Source organism: Prionailurus viverrinus, chromosome A1, assembly GCF_022837055.1.
Source record: "Prionailurus viverrinus isolate Anna chromosome A1, UM_Priviv_1.0, whole genome shotgun sequence".
NCBI classification, from domain to species: Eukaryota; Metazoa; Chordata; class Mammalia; order Carnivora; family Felidae; genus Prionailurus; species Prionailurus viverrinus.
In genome coordinates this window covers 158,997,252-159,020,480 of record NC_062561.1, presented here as the reverse complement: position 1 = coordinate 159,020,480, position 23,229 = coordinate 158,997,252, and the positions used below count along the sequence as shown (strand labels likewise).

General features: G+C 38.8%; 1 protein-coding gene across 1 annotated transcript in view; it reads left to right on the top strand.

Moving 5' to 3' along the window:
• The window catches only part of PCSK1 (proprotein convertase subtilisin/kexin type 1), a 40,794-nt gene that overhangs the window by 5,901 nt on the left and 11,664 nt on the right, over positions 1-23,229 (top strand). The window contains 7 exon segments of the mRNA XM_047857247.1: positions 236-346; positions 2,303-2,449; positions 3,731-3,807; positions 9,131-9,219; positions 12,391-12,563; positions 13,604-13,816; positions 16,310-16,410. Of these exon segments, the coding sequence (XP_047713203.1) occupies positions 236-346; positions 2,303-2,449; positions 3,731-3,807; positions 9,131-9,219; positions 12,391-12,563; positions 13,604-13,816; positions 16,310-16,410 (911 nt within the window).

Genomic DNA, 23,229 nt, shown 5'->3' with positions numbered 1-23,229 from the left:
CCTAAAGGTACAGTTTACTGTAATAGAGGAAATGTTCATCTCCTACTGCCCAGTGGGCAATCCCGTCTTCTCACTGAGCTGCCAGTGTTATCTGTAGTCAAATGAAAACATTTTAGAGCTGCCTCACCTCTGATGGGGAGGGTACTGTAACTAGTTAAAGGGAAGATGGTTACACAAAGGTGGGTATCTGAGTGCTGATTTTCTTGCTATGAATATTTATTTTAACTCCTTGTAGGTGATATGGGCTGAACAACAATATGAAAAAGAGAGAAGTAAGCGTTCAGTTCTAAGAGACTCAGCACTAAATCTCTTCAATGATCCGATGTGGAATCAGCAGTGGTACTTGGTAAGTACTTCCAAAAAGAACTGTATAGGACCTGGGATACTTATTTTATTAAATCTGCACAATAGATTTTTTTAATGATGGGGAATTCATCAGAAGGCTATGTTACCTGGAAATTAGGGCTGATGGGAACTTCCATCATCTGGATCTCCCATTTTACTAGGTGAAAGTTTCTGAAACACAGATATTTAGCTGCTATGAAAGCTATGATCTTTGAAAGCTGCTATGAAAGAGAAGAAAGGTTGCTACTTTCTTCTCTTAAGCTTATCTGGAGTAAATGCAGAATTGTGTCTTCCAAGTTAAGGGTTCAAAAACAGTAATCGTGGCAAAAATCACGTTTGGTCAAAGTTACTCTTGAGAACCTTTAAATCATCCAAAAGGTAGAGTGAACATGATTCATTATATATGGTCCTGAGTGGCAATTCTTACATGCTAACAAGTGAGAATTTCTGAGCTAAGCTAAAGGAAAGAATACAAGGAGATAAAAGACATCTACATGCAGATGTATAGACTTATAAACTGTTTTGCTTTTAAGATACCAAATCTTCATTGGTATGTGAGTGTTGAGTAGAGAAATTTTGTGTTCTTTCTTACCTGCAGAATATTCTCCCTTCTGTTTTAATATTAAGACTCTACGGCAGTCATACATATTGATAGAAGTGTTCTTTTGTTGAGAATATTATAAAATATAAGTTTTCATGACAACCATAAGCTAAGGTTACACATCCTTTTTACATAAAAGATGGGAGAAGGGATCAATTCTTCTTGACATTCTCTTAACCTAGGTAGTACTTGCTCATTGCAGTGAAAGAAACTCATTAACATTTGTGTATTGACTATGCCAAATACTATCCTAAGTGTTTGACATGAATTAACTCCTTTAATTCTCACATTATATTGTAGATACGATGCTTATACCCATTTAGCATATGAAGAAACAGAGACAAGGGCAAGTTGAGTAACTTGCCAAAATCATATGGTTACCAGTGGTGGGGCCATAATTCATGGCTCCAGAGGCCATACTCTTAATGACCACACCGTATGATTGTTCTTGCAATTGACACAGAGGTCTTCTTCTCTGGCTTTGTCCAAAAATCTATCTGTAGTTCCAACCTCCTGTGATTCAGCTTTGTATTGGCCTAGTAAGAGTTTTCCCCTACTTCTTTCTGAGGAGCATCAGCCAGGGCACAATTCATTCAGAAATTTTTTGACTGTTATTATTTATAAATTTTTTACTGTCTCCTTCACCAGAAACCTGGCACTTTTCTAAAACATCTCCCTTATATGCTTTCCCAAGCTCATATCTCTATTCCCTTGCTGTCCCGCTGTTCTCCCTTATAGTCCCATACACTGTAACTATCAGAAAATTTTTCTGAAAAAAGAAAACTCCACATCTCCTCTCATAGATACTTACCCTCTAAATCACTCATACTTGGAAAGAGGCAATTAAATTGCAAGTCCTGGTGAGACAGCAGCCTCCTGGGCATTCCAGGTTCTGCTTTTTCTTTCCGAAAAGTTATTAAAACATCCGTGAATAACTGTCAACCAAACAATGTAAAGTAGGTTCAGTGTGGCAAGGGAAGCTCAGGATTTGGGGAGAGATGGAAATATGGGACATCACATAAAACTTTGGTAGATAAAAAACCTGAGCATATCATTATAAATGAATGAAACTTAGGGATCAACTTCTTAGAAGCCATGTATCTCAGTGAGAAGGGGCACAGGGTGATTCATCCTTTCGAATGATTTTTCCATTAGAACAATTGGGAAAAGAACAGCACTCTTATGATTCACTTGCCCTACCATCAACTTTATTTTTTTTATTTCACCTAATTGCATTCTTTCTAAAAGTAGAGTGGCCCTAGGAAAAAGAAAGATGGGTCTTCGGACTAGAGCTTCAGTTTTCATTTTGCAGTAAGCAAATCATGATTTTACCAATTCTTTGTTTTTCTTTACCAGCAAGATACTAGGATGACTGCATCCCTGCCCAAGCTGGATCTCCATGTGATACCTGTTTGGCAAAAAGGCATCACAGGCAAAGGAGTTGTTATCACAGTACTGGATGATGGTTTGGAGTGGAATCACACAGACATCTATGCCAATTATGTGAGTCTGGGCCCTCCCATGACTGCAACTTAGGGAGCTGTCTACACAGACACATAGTTAAGGCTTTCCTTTCCTCAAGTGGAAGACTTCTCGGATACTGGCCCTAGGAACTATGGGCCAAGGTTTTGCTATTTCCCTCACCCTCCTGCCAGTACATATGAACTTTTTTTTGTATGAGTAGGCACTTAAAGAATTCAGTGGAGCCAAGGATTGTACAAAAGCTTGTGTGCTGGGGAGGGAGAAGGCACCTATACAAATTAAATTATTAAAAGCCATTCAGACTCTATATCACTCAGTATCTAGGGCATTAAAGCAATCAAATAAAGAATAATGCCTTAGATCATTTTTCACAGTCTTCTTCCTCACTCACATCCTTTATAGGTGAATATCTCTAACATTGTACAATTATGTGAATGTGATTCCTTCCATGCAAATTCAAATAATGCAAAAATGGCTCTCAGAGAAGAGAAAAGTTTATCTTAAATGGAAAATAAGTAAATGAAAACTATTACTTAATTGTTAAGTTCTAAGTGATATCTTAGGTCTTTAGATCAGTGTTTCATCTTTAAAATTGTCCCATGTGTTTCTCTCACCCTTTCCATTCATTCAAAATTCTCCAGCTAAAGAGCAAAGGAAAATTAAAGGAAAAGAAAGGAAGAAAAATATTAGAAAGTAGGAATTATTAAAAGATATGGAAAGTGTAGAGAAGAGGCTATAGTGGTAGAATTCCTATATGGGAGAAGTTTAAGTGTAGCAATCTGATTGGAAAAGGAGGTGGGACCTAGAAGCATGCCTTAAATTTCAAGCACACTTTATTTAAGTTAGATGCTTAGTGTAATTGGGAAGGCTGAAGAGATCACTGTGGACCTGAGCTCCACCCCACGGTCACCTATTTGTACCTGTAATCATAAGAAAGATGAGTATCCAAGTGTTGCTAACTAGCTCTATAGCTTAGTTGTCATTCAACTTCTCTGGGTCTCAGTGTTCTCACTTAAAAAATGAGGCAGTTGAAATAAGTTAACTCTGATTCCTTCCGGTTGTAATATACTATGAGCTTAATGAGCTACAGGTTTGGTGACATTCAGTGCTAATTGTATGCTTGCTCACTCTTCTGTGTATATCATCTCTGCCTAGTTTATGGGTATAATGAATGATCAGAAACTGGGTCAGAAATTCTGAAATGCAGAATTTGAGCTATCAGCCAGGGTGGAAGGGGTAGAGGGCTTGGGAGGTGTTAACTTTTTTTAATGATGCTACAGGATTATTTTTTATTCTCTTTAGGATCCAGAGGCTAGCTATGATTTTAACGATAATGACCATGATCCATTTCCCCGTTATGATCCCACAAATGAGAACAAGTGAGTAAATGTGGATCGGGGGGAGGGGGGGGTAGAGGGGGGAAAAAGTACTTTAAAATGCTTTTATCTCATTTGAGAAAATTATACAATAAATATGAACCATATTTCAGCTCTCAGAAAAGTTTTCATGCATACCAATCCATATCATAATATTTTGTTCCTTTTAAAACAGAAACCAATGCTTCTATTTTTATATTTCTTTTGGCTTACAGGACCATAGTTCAATTAAACTTTCTTCTTATGTTGCAAAATGCTCCCCTCAAATGGCACTGAATAGTTATGGCTTTAGAAAGAATGTTTGGGTCATAAAGAGTAAAATCCTCCAGCCTACCCTCCCTAACCCCATCAATGAATGCTTTACTATTTGCAACATGTTTGATGTTAGTTGTGAAAATAAAAATAGAAGACAAAGATAAAAATTCCCCATGACTTCTTTTAGTGGCCACAGCCATGCTCGTCAGTTCCTTCAGAAAAGCATATCAGACAACAAAAGCCAGATATCAGACAACAGAAATACACTCTGAGGCCTGGCTCTCAAATCCAACATGTTTTCTGGGGCATTGGACTAGTCAGTAACCTTTCCCAGAGTTTCTGCTGCAGATTCTAAAGCTAAAGGGAAGAGAAAGACAATTACCTTCTTACTCCTAAAATAATTCTCTGTAGCAGTCACAATGTGATGAGGGAGTCCAAGAGCCAGACCTGCCAAAGCAAGAGGCCAGATAAAACCCAGAGCCAGGAGACTTTCTAACCTTCTTTCCTAGCTACAAAAAAACCACACCCTCTAGCCACGTGGCCTCAAATGTCCATGGCCATGTGAGAACTCATCTTTGCACATGTTATCTTCATAACTTCAGGAAAACTTTCACACTTTCTTCTTCATTTGCTCCACGGAGAAGAGACTTGCACCAAAATAGATCAAAGCCAAGGCAAAATCAGGGCTTGTTGCTACAAATGGGATGGAAAGATGCTACATAAAGTGGTTCTTTTTTCTCTCTGTATGGCTTTCTTTCTTTCGGACTATTCGGACTATATCCCCTTTCCAGAAGTTCAACAAACACCAGGAAGAGAGCTGAGGCTCATGGACTTGGCCTCAACTTCTGGGTGTATATTTCCTCCTTGGAGAAAAGGGGAAACTTGGGGAAGGTTCCAAGATATTGCTTCTTTCAGTACCATTTACTTCCAGGGTTTATTTCTTAAAGGTGCTAACTGCAAATAATGCTGAAAAGTTAAAATATTCCCATCTCAATACAACAGGAACCACAATGGGTGCCCTCGGAAGAAAGTGAGATATCTCAGGAACTTATGGCAGGGACCCCAGACAAACTTGGAGCTATATTTCTGAGCCAGGACAGTACAGGGCCAGGAGAAATATGTGCTCTTTTGGAGCATGATCTTGTAATATTAGCCTGGCTGGTGGTCATTGCTTTGCCAATTATCAGTATAGAAAGTGACCTTTAGGAAATCACTTACCTCTCTCTGCCTCTATTTTGCACTTTTATCTCCCCAAATGGGTGATAATGCACTTGCTCTCCACTCTCCTGAAAGGAACTTCCTGAGGAAATGAACAATAGCTTCTTGGAAGAAAGGGGCACCCTTCTTAGAATGAAGTAAAAATGACAACTCTCCTTCCACCCCCTTGGTCAAGACCAAAAGAGAAATCTTCTCTCAGCCATATGGGTGCAGCTGAGGAGACTGTTAGCTGGAAGTGTCAGCCTTCTTCCTAGGCAGCATACTCTAGGTCTGGCCCCATGATCCAATATGGATGATAAATTGTGTAGTGGCTGCATGATAGCTGAATACTTGGTGAAATGATATTCTCTAGAGTTTCTCTACTCATGAGAAGAGGGACTCAGATTGCCCTTTCCCCTCCCCTACAAAGGAGGAGTCTCATATCCAGCATTTATAATAGCCACATTTCCCCTAATTCATGGAGGTCCAAAGCCTTCAAAGAAGTTGCCCATATGATGGTAATTATTTTATGCCTAAAAACCTGTGAGTTTCTAGAGCATAGCCTCCATGGACCTCCCACACAGCACAGAGTTAGTGTGACATAGCCAAACAGTTAAGAGCATAGGCTTTGCAGCTGGATTTAGATTAAATATTAGATCTGCCACTTAGTAGTTGGATGGCCTTGAACAAATTACTTAACTTCTTTTGTGCCTCAGTTTTATCATCTATTAAAAAGGGATAATAATAGTATCTACTTTGTTGGGTTATTATGGTGTTTAAATGGGTTTATATAGGTAATTGGCTTGTATAATATCTGGTACATAGAAAAAGTTGTGTTTGTTTTGATGATGATGATGACGATGAAGTTTTCTCATTTAGAAACTAAGACCCCCTTCCAGTAAGAAATCAGCATGACAAGAATAATATCCAAGAGGAGCAGAAGCAGAGACAAGTCAATTTTCTGACCCAATTCAGGATCTGCTCTTTGAAAATGACACAATAAGTAACTATCTCTCAGGGTCCTCTTGACTATCAACCAAAAAGGTAGCATTCCTATCATTTATCAAGAGGTATAATAAAAAATAGAGTTACCCTTCTAGCATGTTGTCAGAAATAAATCCCTTAGGTTTAGAAAATGAATGGCTCCATTTTGCCTTGGACTTTATATCATTTAGAGACCTATTATCTCCCAATTCCAAGGGCATTATCTCTCTAAACTATCTGTGTTGCTGCTCTTCTTTATTACTATGTAAATGAGATTAATAGAAGCTGCATTTGAATTCTCCTCTGCAAATCAAAAGAGGAATCACTAAATAATAAAATCCCAAAAGTACAGGTAACTCTTACTATTAAGCTGCCATGAATCTATATTCAAAATTTCAATACCAATTACAGATTATTTTTCTAGTTAAATAACATGTGTGACAAGGATGTTTTAACCAGTATAATATTAGTCTTTAAACTATCTTGTGGAATAATTTTTTAAAAATCAATTTGTTTAAATGCCAGTTACTACCATTGTTCTAAGATAATAAAGGGTTCTTTTATCTCAGAGCCTAATTTAAGGAAAGAAAAAAAGCTGCAGGTCTACAAAGAATGACATAGTACCACTTTGATAAAGCCTTCCCTTTTTCTAAAAGTGTGGAGGTGGGAAGTGAGGGCAAGAGGAGGGAAAAACATCTACCCTTTTTTGTACCATGATCCTACTGGACCTTTCAAGAAAATAATGTTCAGTACACAAGGAGAGAGAAATAATAGGTGGTGTCACAGTGTATCATTTTTAGGACAGAGGTGCTGTGCTGGGAATATTTGCCAACAATTGGATTCTATTGGCTCAGGCGAGAGACTTTGCTATCCTGGCCTTAGTTCCCATTCTGTGTAAATGGAAACACAGGTGGTGGACTTCTAGGAACACACTTGTCAGAAGGTGACAACTCAGTTTCTCCTCCTACAAAAGCAAAGAGGGTTAATCCATCAAAGCATAAGCTTCCTTTTATGTGTTCAGTGTGCACACATTTCTCAGAGCATGGGTGGTTGGTCAGGACACTTTCAGTTGCAAGTGAGGGAATCTTAACTCAAAGATTAAGTAAAATGGACATTTAAAAGAAAAATTACTCAAGGGATGGTCTAGCTTCAGGCATTCCAAGATCTGGGAGCTCAAATAATATGCTGTCAGGACTTCAATCACTGTCTCCATCTCTTAGTCTCTTGCCTCCAATTAGCTTCATTCTCAAAAAGTAAAAGAAATCTTGCCTGGTGGCAAGCTCCACATGGCTCACATGGAACTTAAAGCTGAAGAATTTAGAGAAAGACTAGAATTCTCTTCCCTGGAATGTACAACAATCCTTGAAAGCTGTCTGGGAAGAGGAGCCTCATGAGAGAATCAAAAGGAGTGAGGGAGAGCTCATTCCCAAAAAGGACAAAATGCTAGGAAAAAAAAAAAAAAGTGGCAGATATCTGCTACATTAGGAAAGACCTCGAATTAAAGATAACTACAGGGGCACCGGGGTGGCTCAGTCGGTTAAGTGTGGGACTTTGGCTCAGGTCATGATCTCACAGTTTGTGAGTTTGAGCCCCAAGTTGGGCTCTGTGCTGACAGCTCAGAGCCTAGAGCTTGCTTTATATTCAGTGTCTACCTCTCGTCTCCCTCTCTCTGCGCCTTCCCACCTCACATTCTGTCTCTCTCTGTCTCAAAAATAAATAAATTAAAAAAAAAAAGATAATTATATTGTTCTGACTTAGGATTCCTATCCAGTATTAACATGAAGAAGCAGAAATATCATTTAGTAAAAGGAGACCAAGAAATGATCTTTGGTACTTTAGAATAAAAGATACATGAAAGAAAATTATTTTGGATAGTCAATTTCAAATTTTTATATTCCATGCTGAGCAAAATAGATGTCTACTATAATAGTGTCTAAAAGTAGCTGGTTGACAGAGTTACTCAGAGCTAACTTTTCCCCTCTTTTCTGTTAGCTCCTCCAAAGTATCAACAGCCTTTACACTGCTTCCAAAATGCAGTAACGTCGTGAAATAAATTCACATTAAAGTTCTCTTGACTTATTGACCCTCCTGAGGTCAGGGTCATGGTGGGAAAGGACGATTATTATCCCCACATTTTCAGAATTGATGTTTTAATGCTAGAATCTGCTCTGTTTTAGAGATTGACATTTCCCTCCAAGTACTCTGAAATCATAAATTACCCTCTTTGCCTGATTACAAAACCAGTCTTCTTCAGGCTTCCAGCCCCAATCAGAGTTACAGGAGAACCCTGGTTTCCCAATTAGCCTGGAGTGTCCTATTAAAATCTCAAACTCCTCTTGGTACCAGAAAACCCTCAGTTGCTTTAGTTTGGTAGTATATGGTTAGAGGAAGGGAAGAGGGCTTAAGAAGAGAATTCTGTTCTACTTACCCTACTAGGACTGGTCAGAATAACCTAATCCAAGGAGGTCACTAGGGATGGAGTGAGGAGCTACTTCACCAAAAAGTATGGAATAGAAACCATGATTTCTAAAAGTGTCAGAATTGCTCACGATAGTATCCATAGCTAACACTTCCTGAATTCTTATATTATACCAGCCACTATTCTAAGTGCTATACATGCAATATCTCACATGTTTGCAACAATACTCTTGAGGACAATTGACTTACCTAAGGTCACACCACTAGTCAGTGGCAGAAGCTGGAATTTGAATCACATACTTCAACTCCAGTACCCTTTCATCTGATACCTGCACTTCAACAAATACTGATGGGAAGGAGACCAGCAACAAATGTTGACAAAAAAGTTAATATGACCATGTACCATGGATTTGTGTGCAAACAACAGTTTGCCCTCACTTATGTTTTATAATATCTATTTTTTAATCTTCAGACATGGGACCAGATGTGCAGGAGAAATTGCCATGCAAGCAAATAATCACAAGTGTGGGGTCGGAGTTGCATACAATTCCAAAGTCGGAGGTAAAGCAGAGGGTTGCTCCTACAGTTCTGCACTTCAATTTGACTCTTGCATCACTTGGTGTAAATGAGGTGGGAAGGGGGGCTTTCAACAACCAGAAGAAGTGAATTCCATGTAGAATGTGCTGCAGGATTTGCAAACAAATCAATGGATCTGGATTCCTAAAAAATGATAGCCGAATACAGCCTGTACATCTTTGTGGGGAGAAAAATGGAAATGTTGAAAAGCTTTTGAACCAAATCTAATTTTCTCTGTGTGCTAATTTACAAGGGTTTGTTATTGAGTACGTGCTAAAGGAACAGAAGGAGGAGGTAAATTTAGGAAAAGACTTTCCCTGCCTCTCAATTCTGTAGTTCTTCATTTCATAGCAAATAACAGTCTTAAAAACATAAATGAATACGTGCTTGTTTTATGAAGAAGCCAAAGGTTATCTTTGACAGCACGGATTTAGAGTCCCTAGCTGTTTCAGTCAGTGCCTCTATTGGGAAATATACAGTAAGTTCCATCGGGGCAGTTTAATAAAGGAATTATTTGTAAGACTTAAAGGAAGCCATTATTATATTATACACTTAATATACAATAATATATTGTATATTACAATATACATTATATTATATTGTGTATATTATACAATATAACTAATAGGAATTAAAATAAAAACTTGAAAAAAAAGAGATAAGGGAAGCCAACAAGGGCTAATAAATGAGAGCAGATGTGATGACCTTTGGGCCTAAAGGAGCATGGGAAAGGAGAGGTCAGTGGCAACTGTAGAGAGAAAGCTGTGGCCATAGGAGAGAACCACTGTACAGGAGCTGTAGCCCTGAGTTACAACAGAGCTTCTTCTAGGCAAGGAGTGTCCCAGGGAATGAGTTGCCATTCTCTTCCCACCCCCCATTCTCCTGCCTGTTGGTTGAACCCAGTGAGAAGGCAAGAGAACTCATTGGTGAGGTCCATATCCCTGTGAAGAAGGGTGGACAGTAGACCTACACTGGCTCACATTCTCTCTCCTCTTTTCACTGTCCTTACCTTGGTCTTTCGCAGGTTACAAACTTTGAGTTTAGTTTGTTTTCTTTTTTTTTTTAAATTTATTTTTCAATGTTTATTTTTATTTTTGGGACAGAGAGAGACAGAGCATGAACGGGGGAGGGGCAGAGAGAGAGGGAGACACAGAATCGGAAACAGGCTCCAGGCTCTGAGCCATCAGCCCAGAGCCCGACGCGGGGCTCGAACTCCCGGACCGTGAGATCGTGACCTGGCTGAAGTCGGACGCTTAACCGACTGCGCCACCCAGGCGCCCCAGAGTTTAGTTTGTTTTCTAAAACTGCTATAAAAAAAAGATCAACTGTAGAACATGCCAATGATAGTAAAACTGCTTTAAACTCGACCTGAGGATGCCTTGAATTTGATTATGATTTCCTGTTTAGAAATCAAATAAATACACATCCTGGCATGGATAATGAATCACTAATACAGCATACTATTAAACTTTGTGTCATTCCTGATTTCTTTGATACTAGCATAGTCAAATGCCATGGGATTTTTTTTTCCTTTTTAAGTGCCATGTTAATTTAAAGAAAATGAAGACAGGGGCACAAATTAGGTAATCACTTAGAGAAAGAATTCATTTTTTAAGATGATGTACTATCTAGCTATAGTTTGTGAGAGAATTTTCTGATCCCTTCATTTTATTGAGGAGTAATCAGAAACAAGTTTCTCAAGGTAACAGCTATTTGTGGCAGTGTAGAACCATAACACAAGACTTCCGATTGCAAGTCTACTGAGATTTTTTTTCGTTATTCCACCCTTTGGTGATCTAGTCCCAAATGCATTTTTTAATAATACTTTTCATTTATTAGGGACTTACTGTATGTCCATCACTGATCCTATAATACATTGTAGGTTGTATATTCTGTTAGTTAACAGGTTGATTTTAGGTGCCAAATTTCTGGGATTCAGGTCTCAGCTCCCCAATATCAAGTTGTATGATCCTGAGCAAGCCATTGTGCCTCTTACAGTCAACCTATAAAATTGGGAAAATTATAGCATCTACCTTAAATGGTTGTCAAAAGGATAGAAGAGAGTCCATATGTTCAAGGCCTGTAGAATGTTAGCTGCGTATAGTACATCCTCAGTGCATGTAAGCTGCTATCTGTTATCATCCCCATTTTAAAACTGAAAAAAAAAAACAACTGAGGCACAAGAAGTTGAGTGGCTTGCACAAGATCACAAAGCTAGTAAGTACAGCTGGGATTTTTCTTTTTCCAAAATAAATTTTCAAATAACTTTGTTTTAATCAATGTGACTTTAGCTAATTATGTTAATTACATATTCTTTTACCTATGCTCCATAGTGAATAATGGGGTACAAATCTAAGGCTGTGCAGTTAACTACATTATCAGCCTGAAGCCAGGAATAACCAGGTAGCTGCTCGTATTTGTCTCAATTGCTTTTGCCTTCCTGGCTCTTGAATACATGAGTCTGATAATGCGTGACAGCCTGTTAGAAAGCACAAAGAACTACCATGTCTGCCTTCTCCTGATGAAAAATGATTCCCCCTTAGGAGCAAAATCCATGGCAATGATTTAATCCTTGAGATTATTTAGAAGAAAAGGAAGCATGTTCCTTGAAAATATTTCTTAGCAAACATATAAAAGAATGGCCTCTGGGTTATTTTTAATCAGTGCTTAGAAACAAGAGTTGTTTCCCTATTTGTTAGTTTCCTATTGTGGGTAGATCTTTTCAAGCTGCACAGGGTTCCATACAAAATCCTTCATACAGCACAGGATGGGCAACAGTTATTTGTGGTATAGTCATGAACAGATATGTCAAGGTAGGGCTGTTTGTTGGCTCCTTCTGAAAACTATCCTGTCATTTTCAGGTTATTGAGGTAGTGAATGGAGGGGAGGTATTTTGTAATCAATAACAATCATGGCCACTGCTTAGTGCATATAGTTATTTCCAAAGGGAAGATAACAAAGTTTATGGACACTGTGACTTGTATCTTCCTTCTGTGCTCATAGCAGACTGGTCATGGGCACCTGAGACATGCAGTGGTTACCTTCTTTTAAACTCTTTTGCGAGTCTTTTATAAAATGAATATTAAGATCACTATGCCATTCTACATGTTCATGCTGACATCCACTTATGTGTTTTTTGTTTGACTTTCTGTTTAGGCATAAGAATGCTGGATGGCATTGTGACTGACGCTATTGAAGCCAGTTCAATTGGATTCAATCCCGGACATGTGGATATTTACAGTGCCAGTTGGGGCCCTAATGATGATGGGAAAACTGTGGAAGGGCCTGGCCGACTAGCCCAGAAGGCTTTTGAATTTGGTGTTAAGCAGGTGAGATACTTAATATAGATCTCCTGAAATGAAACCTGGCCATTTGTATATGAAGGAAAGGGAAGAACACTTAGTTTATATCAAAAGAAATGGCTTTGAATTTCTTATTGTTGCTTACAATTTGAAATGCATTTAGAGAGCCAAATCATTCTTCAGAGGGATGGAACTTAAGGGTTAAGGGAGTTTTCCCTAATTGGGTCTGACATTCAACAGAGATTCATTACTCTTAGAGCATTTACTTAAAAAATACTATGAATATGTCCTTTCTCATTTTTCTGCTGCTTTAAGATTTTTACACTAGGTAAACTACTACCCAGACTTCTTTCAAATCTCTAGAGACACATCCTTAAATATAGCTACATGCTACTTCCTCTTTTGTATGTGCCTGGTACATACTTGTGCCTTGATTGTGTTGCTCCATTTACCGCATTCTTACCAGGATTCTAAGGCCTTGTTCTGCACAGGATAAAACAAAAGTAGAAACTTTGGAGAGCACAAATTGAGAAGTCATAGAAAGAGTAGCCTTGACGAGTTTCTTTCAACTGAAGAGTCCCTTTTAATGCAGCTGCAAAACAGATCTGAATAATGTCTGATTTTGTCATTCTATCAGTCAGCCAGAAGATTTAAGCAGAAAGAGAGGAAGTTCAAAGATTCAAACGCAGCAACATAAGCCAAGGAAAGAGTGAGAGAATACAAGCGAGTGCTAAAGGCCAGATTGTGAATCCTTACAATGAGGAAAAGAAAGAAAGAAAGAAAGAAAGAAAGAAAGAAAGAAAGAAAGAAAGAAAGAAAGAAAAGCACTCACTGACTCATCCCAGAGAGGGCCCAGATGAAGGAGGACTAGCAGAGCCATGGCCCAGTGGCTTGTAATATGAAGTCTTGTGAGATTTCCAGCACGGACGCTGGAGCACCTGGCATTGAAACAGACTCCAAATAAATGTCTCTGGGAACTTCATGCATGTATTTGTTGGGGATTTTATGGGGATGTGACAGTGATCCCAACAGATGATAGATGTGATATAGTCTGCCTTTTCTTTTAGGGAAGACAAGGAAAGGGCTCCATCTTCGTCTGGGCTTCTGGGAACGGGGGACGTCAGGGAGATAACTGTGATTGTGACGGCTACACAGACAGCATCTACACCATCTCCATCAGCAGCGCCTCCCAGCAAGGCCTGTCTCCCTGGTATGCTGAGAAGTGCTCCTCCACCCTGGCCACCTCATACAGCAGTGGCGATTACACCGACCAGCGAATCGTATGTTGCTTTTGTCTAACTCCTCTGCTTAGGTAGGGGAGCAGGGCTTGCATTCAACAAGATCCTTTGGTCAGTACCTTTGGTAAAATTGCTTGGCTTAAGCTTGATGACTCAGCTGGGGAGATTCACACTTTGCTCACCTGAAAGGCTGGCATCTATTGGGGAGTTTTCTCTCTCAAGGATAATGATGCCTCTGCCAAGATGATGTTGCCTCTCTGTCATCTTTAAACCCAGCCCTGGGAAGCCACTAAGTTGTCATTACATACAGCCAAGAATCAAAATATCTATTCTGCTTGTGTGATGCCTCCCTGAGAACAGCCTTAAAGGAGATTACAGGGTTGTAGGGGCTTCACCACCCTTGTACTTATTGATCCTTTAATAGCAGGGATATGGTCTAACATGCCCTTTAGCAGATGATAAAAATACAGAACATACAATAGCTATGTTTCCTATGAATGGATAACCTGCAGGAAAATAACGGTCTAAATTTCCCCCGAGATGAACTTCTCAGCATCTGAATAAACAGCTCAGGAAGGTTATATGCTCAGAGAGCATCTCCAGCCCACACTTGGCTGTGCCTTCACTTCCATGAGTCAGACTGCCAAGGACAATTATTGGATTTCCCTTCAAGGGCACAGTGATGAAGGGCCATTCGGGGGCTTTGCAAACAAAGGGAAGTACTTTTAATTTTAAACTGTATGGTCCCAAGTTTTAACTCCTGATACAGAAAGAACCATCTAGCTAAAGTATCTAAATTCTAATCTCTATGAAATAATAGGTCATGATTCAATTAGATTGTAGGTGAACCCCATGATAATTAGACACTGGAATGTGTGTAAGATTCATATTAATGGTGTAAAAAAAAATTGCTAGTTCTCTTTTCCATACAGGATCACTATTCTGGAACTCTGCCTGCTTCTGCAACTTACTCTAGTTTAGACAGTAAACCTCTAGCCTCAACTTGAAACATTGGCCTCCCTCTCGTGCCCTTATATTCAATTACTCAAATAATAGATGGTGATATTCTACCCAGAAAATCTTTATGACAGGTATATTTCATAGCCTTTGAAAGAGGCATAGCAGACATGTATCCCACTTATATTCAGAGTCCCTGACTATTGTTGTCCCTAGGGGTATCTAAAGTTGCTTTTCAGAAAGTGGCCTGTTACACATTTCAGTCACCATTTCATAGACTGTCCCTCATCTGAGCTATTATGCTGTGAAGTAGGAGGAAGAGTTTCCATCTTTGTAAAGTTCTCTCCTTAGGTAAATCTGCCATAGGAGAGACAGCTGGTGGATTCTATTTGAGATGGTTGCAATAACATAGCCTTTGTCTTACGCAAACCTTTTCCTCAGCACAGTCATCTCTGGGGGCTTACTTGCGTCAATAGGGAAAAAGGACAACCTTGCTTCCGCAGCCCTCTAAGGAGCAGAGCCACCATAACTTGAGAAATTCAGCGACTCAAAGTGGGAAGCCAAAGGAGGTGATAATAGAACAAATTATTTTTTTACACCTCCCTCCCACACATTGAAATCTCTAGCTAAAAACGATAGTGCAGGAGCCTGGGTGGGTGTCTTGTTAGTAATCCTTTGGCCCGACTACTTGCTAAACCAGCAATGCTATGGTCCTTAAGGCAGACTGATTGGAAGTCTTTTTGGTTTCTTCCCTTCAGTCTTGGCAACCTCTTCATTAAGATAAAATTAGCCTGGGTAATTCCTTACGTGCAGTAATATTGTGTAAGAATGCTTTCACAGACAGGATCTCATTTCATCCTCAGAATATGAGTCAGGAAATGTCAACCTCATTCTACAGATGGGGAAACCATGTGCCCATGGGACACATCTACTGAGTAGCAGTTTTACAATTTGTAACCAGATCAGAATCTGACACACCTTTCATTTATTTGAAAAACACCATTTTCATCATAGTGCAAATATGGACACTAACTCATGGCCATCAGATGATATCAACAGTGAGTGCACACTACATACATACTAAGCAAATTTGTGCAAGTAGTTCAAGTGGCCAAAATCAGAATGGCTCTACATCCTCGTGCTGAAGAGACAGTCAGATGTCAATTTGAAGGCAAATGGGAATTTTGCATGAAGCAGAATTTCTAAATATGCCAGACTAAACACAATGGACCTCATGATTAATGGGCCAGCATGATTCACAGTGATTTTGAAACTGTCCCTTCTTTACAGACAGTATTTCGTTTGGGAATCTCAGAAAATATTCATAGTGGGAGTACTTCATCCCCAGAAAAGGCATCTTGATGCCAGAATTATACACAAGTTGTATATAGAGGAGAGTGAACTAAAATATCAGCAGATGGCAAACATCCGCCTATGGTTTAACAGAGGAAGTAGGGAATCGAATCAGCTGAGTTTCCTGATCGTAGCAGATGCAGCCTTAGGTATGGTTAACCCCCAGGGATGGAGAACACTACTCACATGCTCTCCTGCATTTCTTCCCTTCTGGATGCCACCCAGACCAGTGCCGACCTGCACAATGACTGCACAGAGACCCACACGGGCACCTCAGCCTCAGCACCCCTGGCTGCTGGCATCTTCGCTCTGGCGCTGGAAGCCAAGTAAGGCCCAGAAAACTTCTAATCACCTTTATTGCCTCTCCTTCTTTTTAATAACATATATTGCTTTCTCAATTATGCTTACAGTAGGAAACTTAGAAAACTATTAAAATATAAGTCCTCTTCCTGTTAACATCTCCATGTAGATTTAACACACACACACACTTATCTTACAAAATTGGGAACTTAGTATACACGTAATTTTGTAATTTTTAAAATCTACCCTATATTTTTTTTTAATTTTTTTTAACGTTTATTTATTTTTGAGACAGAGAGACACAGAGCATGAATGGGGGAGGGACAGAGAGAGAGGGAGACACAGAATCGGAAGCAGGCTCCAGGCTCTGAGCCATCAGCCCAGAGCCCGACGCGGGGCTCGAACTCACAGACCGAGAGATCGTGGCCTTAGCTGAAGTCGGACGCCTAACCGACTGAGCCACCCAGGCGCCCCTACCCTATAATATATTAAGAGCACTTTCTCATGACTAAATAAATGTTCTTTGACCTTTAAAAATTCATGCTTTCCTCCCAATTTTTCTCCCACTTAGCTGCAAGGCCTTCTCACTTCTGTTTGTCCCCACCAGGAAAGACTTTGTCCAGATAATTTCCTGTGGGCAGTATTAGGAACAATAAGCTTATAAAACATCCCTCTTTTTTCAGATTATATAAACCAATCCTAGAGCTGATCTAACATATCAGGAAACATGAAAATTAAAAACAGAATTATCTGTTTGTAGTATCCCATTATATAAATGCGAATTATATTAAAGTCATCTAATCATGTTTAGATACACACTCTTGTCCATAAATATTGGTTGTTATCTCTGATAATTTCCTCAGGATAAACACCCCTGATTGGAATTTCTGGGTCAAAGGGCATGCGTGTTTTAATGATTTGGCTACATACTGACAAGTTACTATCTAGAAAGACCATATCATTTTACATTACCATCAATACTGTGTCCAAGTGCGAGTTTCCTTACCAAAGTTACTTTTATTATCTTTTAAAATGTTTGCTATTTTAATAGGGCAAAATGGTATCTCAACTTTATATGCTTTTATTTCACTAGTGATGAAGCTCAATATCTTATATTCTTTGGCCATTTATCACCTGTGATTGCTTGTTTATGACCTTGATTTTGTTTTATGACCTTAGTTTAGAAAAGCTATTAATGCTTGGTTAGCTTGACATTTACCTTTTAATTTTACTTATATGTAATTTTTATTGCAATGAAATGAGTATATATACACCTATATTTGTCAGTATCTTTAAGACTTTTTCCTTTGCTTTCATGTTCAGAAAAATATTTACGACCTCAAATTAGATTAACATTTATTTATATGTCTTTTATTATGATTCCTTTGCCATATCTAAATTCTAAATTCCCCTGGAATTTTAGTGTATGATGTTAAAAAAGGTTTTGGCATTATTTTTTTCCTCATATTGGTTACCCAATAGTACAACTCTTAATACAGAGGAAAAAATCTAACTGTTGCACACTGTGTATCTACAGCTTTTTATCTGTCCTTGTTTCTGCTTTCTAGTGGCTAGAAAACTTTCAATATCAAGTCAGGTGCTCTGGTTGCATGATAGAGGAGGTGGTTAAATTTGCAAGTTACTGTTGTCCTTCCTAATAAGAAGGTTATCATAGAAGAACATCTGTATTCTCTAGAGAAAGAACAAAGCATTCCCCTCACATCATATTCAGTAGATGAGGTTCATAATAGCAGAAAAATAGAACACCTTGGTCTGTGCCATGGCTGGAAAAACTCTGAAGTTGCTAAGTATTTGTTCTGGAAAGTCCAATGTAGATCCAGGAGCCCTGGGGCCACCTGTGAAGTTGTGGTTTCGTCGTGGTATCTCAGCAATGAGATGGCCACAGTGGCTAAGCAAGACAGGCCTAGGAAGTTTTGCACAAGAATTTACCTAGTTGGAGGGACTGGGATGATGTCTGGTAAGGGAAGAGAAAATCTAGGGGCTCAGTCAGAAACAGGGAAACTTGAAGCTCTGGGGCCCAGCAGAAGAGCTGCATTGAGAATCTGAGTTCACTTGTAACAGGAGAGGAATGGACAGAAGGCAGAGTCTATGAACACAAGGTCAGACTCGCATCAGCAGATCCAACCCAAATTCAAGGAAAAATAATCTAAGCACTCAAAAGTTCAAGGAACACATGACTTCAAGTTCTAGGCATATCCCTACCTTAGGCAAGTTAATCTCCAGTTGAGGGTTCAATTTACTAGCTCTAAAAGGGAAGGGTTAGATCTTTTTTTTTTTTTCCAAATTTCTTCCTTTTTGAAAATTGAAGGTATCATCTAACATGAATTACTGAAGTTGGTGGTGGAACATCCAGAGTCGAAGAAAATAAGGTCAAATGAAAGCAAGCTGTTTCACACAGATGGTGAAATAGGCTGATGATAGTTGTGATTTGAGAATGTAAGATGTTAGTTCCAGGAAGCTATAAAAAAATTATCCTTAAAATTTTAATTCTTTTCTACCCAACACTTATCAGATGCATGTAAATAGAAGTATCCAGGCCTAACCCATCCTTCTCTAGTGACCAGTATAGTAGAAACACCTATCTCAATGAACAGATGTAATATTAACTTCATGTAAGAACTGAAAATTAAAATTATAACCTCTGATTTCTAAAATTTCAAACTTTTTTCTGTGCAAGAAGAAAATGATCTAAGAATGATCTAGCCTCATTAACTTCAGTTAATTTTTAATAGAATATTTTTAAAGCAGGAGCTTCATGGGTTGCTATGAAATAACATAAATGAGTTACCAGCAGTTCATGAACTTCATTGAAACTAGATGCAGAATTGCTTATGAGTATGTGTATGGCACTTTTCTGAAGGAATGGTTTGTGGGTTCCATGAGCTTCTCACACCATTCATAATATTAGAGATACGAGGAATCCATGGTGCATATAATAAGAATTTAATTCCTTTCATTTTGATTCAATCGTCAATAAGATAGACATACTGTAGCTTACATTTTATATACGTCCTGACAAAGTACATGGAAATTAGTGAGACATCTGTTCTCAAATAGACAGGTTTCTGAACTCTATTCAATTGTCTACACCAAGATGATTATTTCAGAAACTCTGAATGGCAGAATTTCTTTTTTTTTAAATATGAAATTTATTGTCAAATTGGTTTCCATACAACACCCAGTGCTCATCCCAACAGGTGCCCTCCTCAATACCCATCACCCACCCACCCCTCCCACCCCCCATAAACCCTCAGTTTGTTCTCAGTTTTTAGGAGTCTCTTATGTTTTGGCTCCCTCCCTCTCTAACCATTTTTTTTCCTTCCCCTCCCCTATGGCCTTCCGCTAAGTTTCTCAGGATCCACATAGGAGTGAAAACATATGGAATCTGTCCTTCTCTGTATGACTTATTTCACTTAGCATAACACTCTCCAGTTCCATCCACGTTGCTACAAAAGGCCATATTTCATTGTTTCTCATTGCCACGTACTATTCCATTGTATATATAAACCACAATTTCTTTATCCATTCGTCAGTTGATGGACATTTAGGCTCTTTCCATAATTTAGCTATTGTTGAGAGTGCTGCTATGAACATTGGGGTACAAGTGCCCCTATGCATCAGTACTCCCGTATCCCTTGGGTAAATTCCTAGCAGTGCTACTGCTGGGTTAGAGGGTATGCCTATTTTTACTTTTTGAGGAACCTCCACACTGTTTTCCAGAGCGGCTGCACCAGTTTGCATTCCCACCAACAGTGCAAGAGGGTTCCCGTTTCTCCACATCCCCTCCAGCATCTATAGTCTCCTGATTTGTTCATTTTGGCCACTCTGACCTGCGTGATGTAGTATCTGAGTGTGGTTTTGATTTGTATTACCCTGATGAGAAGTGACATTGAGCATCTTTTCATGTGCATGTTGGCCATCTGGATGTCTTCTTTAGAGAAGTGTCTATTCATGTTTTCTGCCCATTTCTTCACTGGATTATTTGTTTCTCGGGTGTGGAGTTTGTTGAGCTCTTTATAGATTTTGGATACTAGCCCTTTGACTGATATGTCATTTGCAAATATCTTTTCCCATTCCATTGGTTGCCTTTTAGTTTTGTTGGTTGTTTCCTTTGCTGTGCAGAAGCTTTTTATCTTCATGAGGTCCCAATAGTTCATTTTTGCTTTTAATTCCCTTGCCTTTGGAGATGTGTCGAGTAAGAAATTGCTGTGGCTGAGGTCAGAGAGGTCTTTCTCTCTTGCTTTCTCCTCTAGGGTTTTGATGGTTTCCTGTCTCACATTCAGGTCCTTTATCCATTTTGAGTTTGTTTTTGTGAATGCTGTAAGAAAGTGGTCTAGTTTCATCCTTCTGCATGTTGCTGTCCAGTTCTCCCCGCACCATTTGTTAAAGAGACTGTCTTTTTTCCATTGGATGTTCTTTCCTGCTTTGTCAAAGATTAGGTGGCCATACTTTTGTGGGTCTAGTTCTGGGGTTTCTATTCTATTCCATTGGTCTATGTGTCTGTTTTTGTTAAATGGCAGAATTTCTAAAAGTGCCTCTAGACAATCAAGATTGGGATAAATCATTTAACCAAGGGTCACTCCTCAAAGAACAACTATGGAGAACAACTGTGGGCTAAATTTATCAAGAATAATAACCTTCAGTATTTGTCAGGTTCTTACTATGAGCTGGACACTGAGCTAACCTCTTTGTATACAATACTAATTCTAGCCCTTACAACAGCCTTCTGAAAAAGAAATTATTACTTGCATTTTATAAAAGAAGAACTTGAGGCTTAATGAGGTTGAGAAATGTAACCAAGATCCCAAAAGCAGATTCAAATTCAGATCTGTCTGACCACAAATCCTGTGCTATCTGCTACTACATACTACACTGCCTCCCACAGGCCTGCAAGAGAAAGGAAATGTTGGATGGCAGTCCATCAGACCCTCAAAGAAAGAGGTGTTAAGAAGATTGATGCTGATAAAGGACTGTCATAACTCATGTGCTCATGAGTTTATCATAAAAGACTCCTTGTCACAAGAGGATTACCTATTATACTACATTAAACATTAAACATGACATAGCTGGAATGCCAGGGAATGGGAAGAGGAGAACGGAGGAGAAAGAATAGGTATTGGCTCAAATATGTGTAGAGGAATATTTTTCTTTCCTAGAAGAGTGTTTCTTGAACAGCAGCATAATCCTTTGGGCTTTATTTAATAGGCAGATTTCCAAGTCCTAATGCCAGTGCTCAGATTCAAAAATATCTGGTATTTGGCCTGGGAATCCCCATTTTTAACAAGGATCCCAGCTAGTGTTAGTGCTGGGAGTACCTTAACTAAATTTCAAGAAACAACTTCTGTAAAGAGTTACTTTACAATTGCATTTTCCTACAATCTCATCTAGGTATGGTTGTAAAGATGCTCAATAGGGTACTTAATTGGCATAGCCTCAGTTATTCTGAGGAGAGAGCAGAGGAATCAGAATAATTTTTAATAAAGAACAAAAATTCTGAAGTAAAACACTGACTCCCTTTATACCTGTGGAGGTATTAAACATCCAGATGAACTAATCTGTTTTCATTAAAGGCTAGAGAAAGGGAAATAGGATTCGATTTCGATGCTGCAATGGAACTTTTGGTTAAAACACATCAAAGAAATCCTTGACTCAGTGGGTTGTGAAATGTTGGAAAGTGTCCAGGTTAGAAAATCTTTAATATCTAGGTTTACTTACATGTGATTAAAGGCTGAACCAAGTAGCCTGTAAGATTTTTCACTTTAGAATTTTGTCTCTAGATTACTTTACCTACACTAATTAGAAGCAATGCTTAATTTCAATGTTTAATTCCATACTCCTTATTTTCTATAAACATATCCTTGATTAGCAACCTAATCCAGTTTTTAAAAATTTAATTATTATGGATGCTGTTGAGCACTAATTAACAAAGGAAGGCTGTCAGGAATGAGATGCACTATTGTTAGCAGTTTCTTTTCATTTATGAAATGCGATCACATAAATGGAGAATAACCCTTTAGGAAAACAAGCTTAATTTTCCTAACTGCATGACAGTGAAGTTCCCCTGAATCTTTTGCAAAGATTAGGTTAAAAATTTTTTAAAAATAAAGCCTGCACCTAAATAGAAAATAAATTATCTGCTACAGAAAGTCTATGCTTTATGTTTGATTTCATAACCCTGCCTTATATCTCCTTAGTAGACTTCCTCACCCCAACATCCATATACACACCTGCTCGCACTGATGGTCCAAATGAGAAATTGATGTGTTTCCCACTGACCACAAAGATTAGAAGCTTTTACCTAAAACTTCCTTTCAAAAACTGGAAGGAGGGTGCTTGGATGTCTCAGTCAGTTGGGCATCCAACTCTGATATCAGCTCAGGTCATGATCTCATGGTTTGTGAGATCAAGCCCTGAGTCTGGCTCTGCACTGACAATGCAGAGCCTGTTTGGGATTTTCTTCCTCTCTCTCTCTCTCTGCCCCTCTCCTGGTCTATCTGTTTCTCTGTCTCAAAATAAATATATAAGCTTAAAAAAAACTGGAAGGAAGAAAGAATTTCAATAAAATGCTTAATAGAACGGAATTGGTTCCTATACTGAGAAAATAGCCATTTCTGCTAAGATAATTAATTTTTATTAGTTAATTAGTCAATTAATATTCCTTAGTGCGGGTTGGCCAATTTGGAAACACTACCTAAATAAGGTATTTATGATACTGGGCAGATAGGAGGTATGAATAGGAAAGAATTCTGGAGATTATCATACTCAACCCTCTCATCTTACAGATGAGTCACCTCAGGCTCAGGGAAATGAGGTGACTTGCTTGA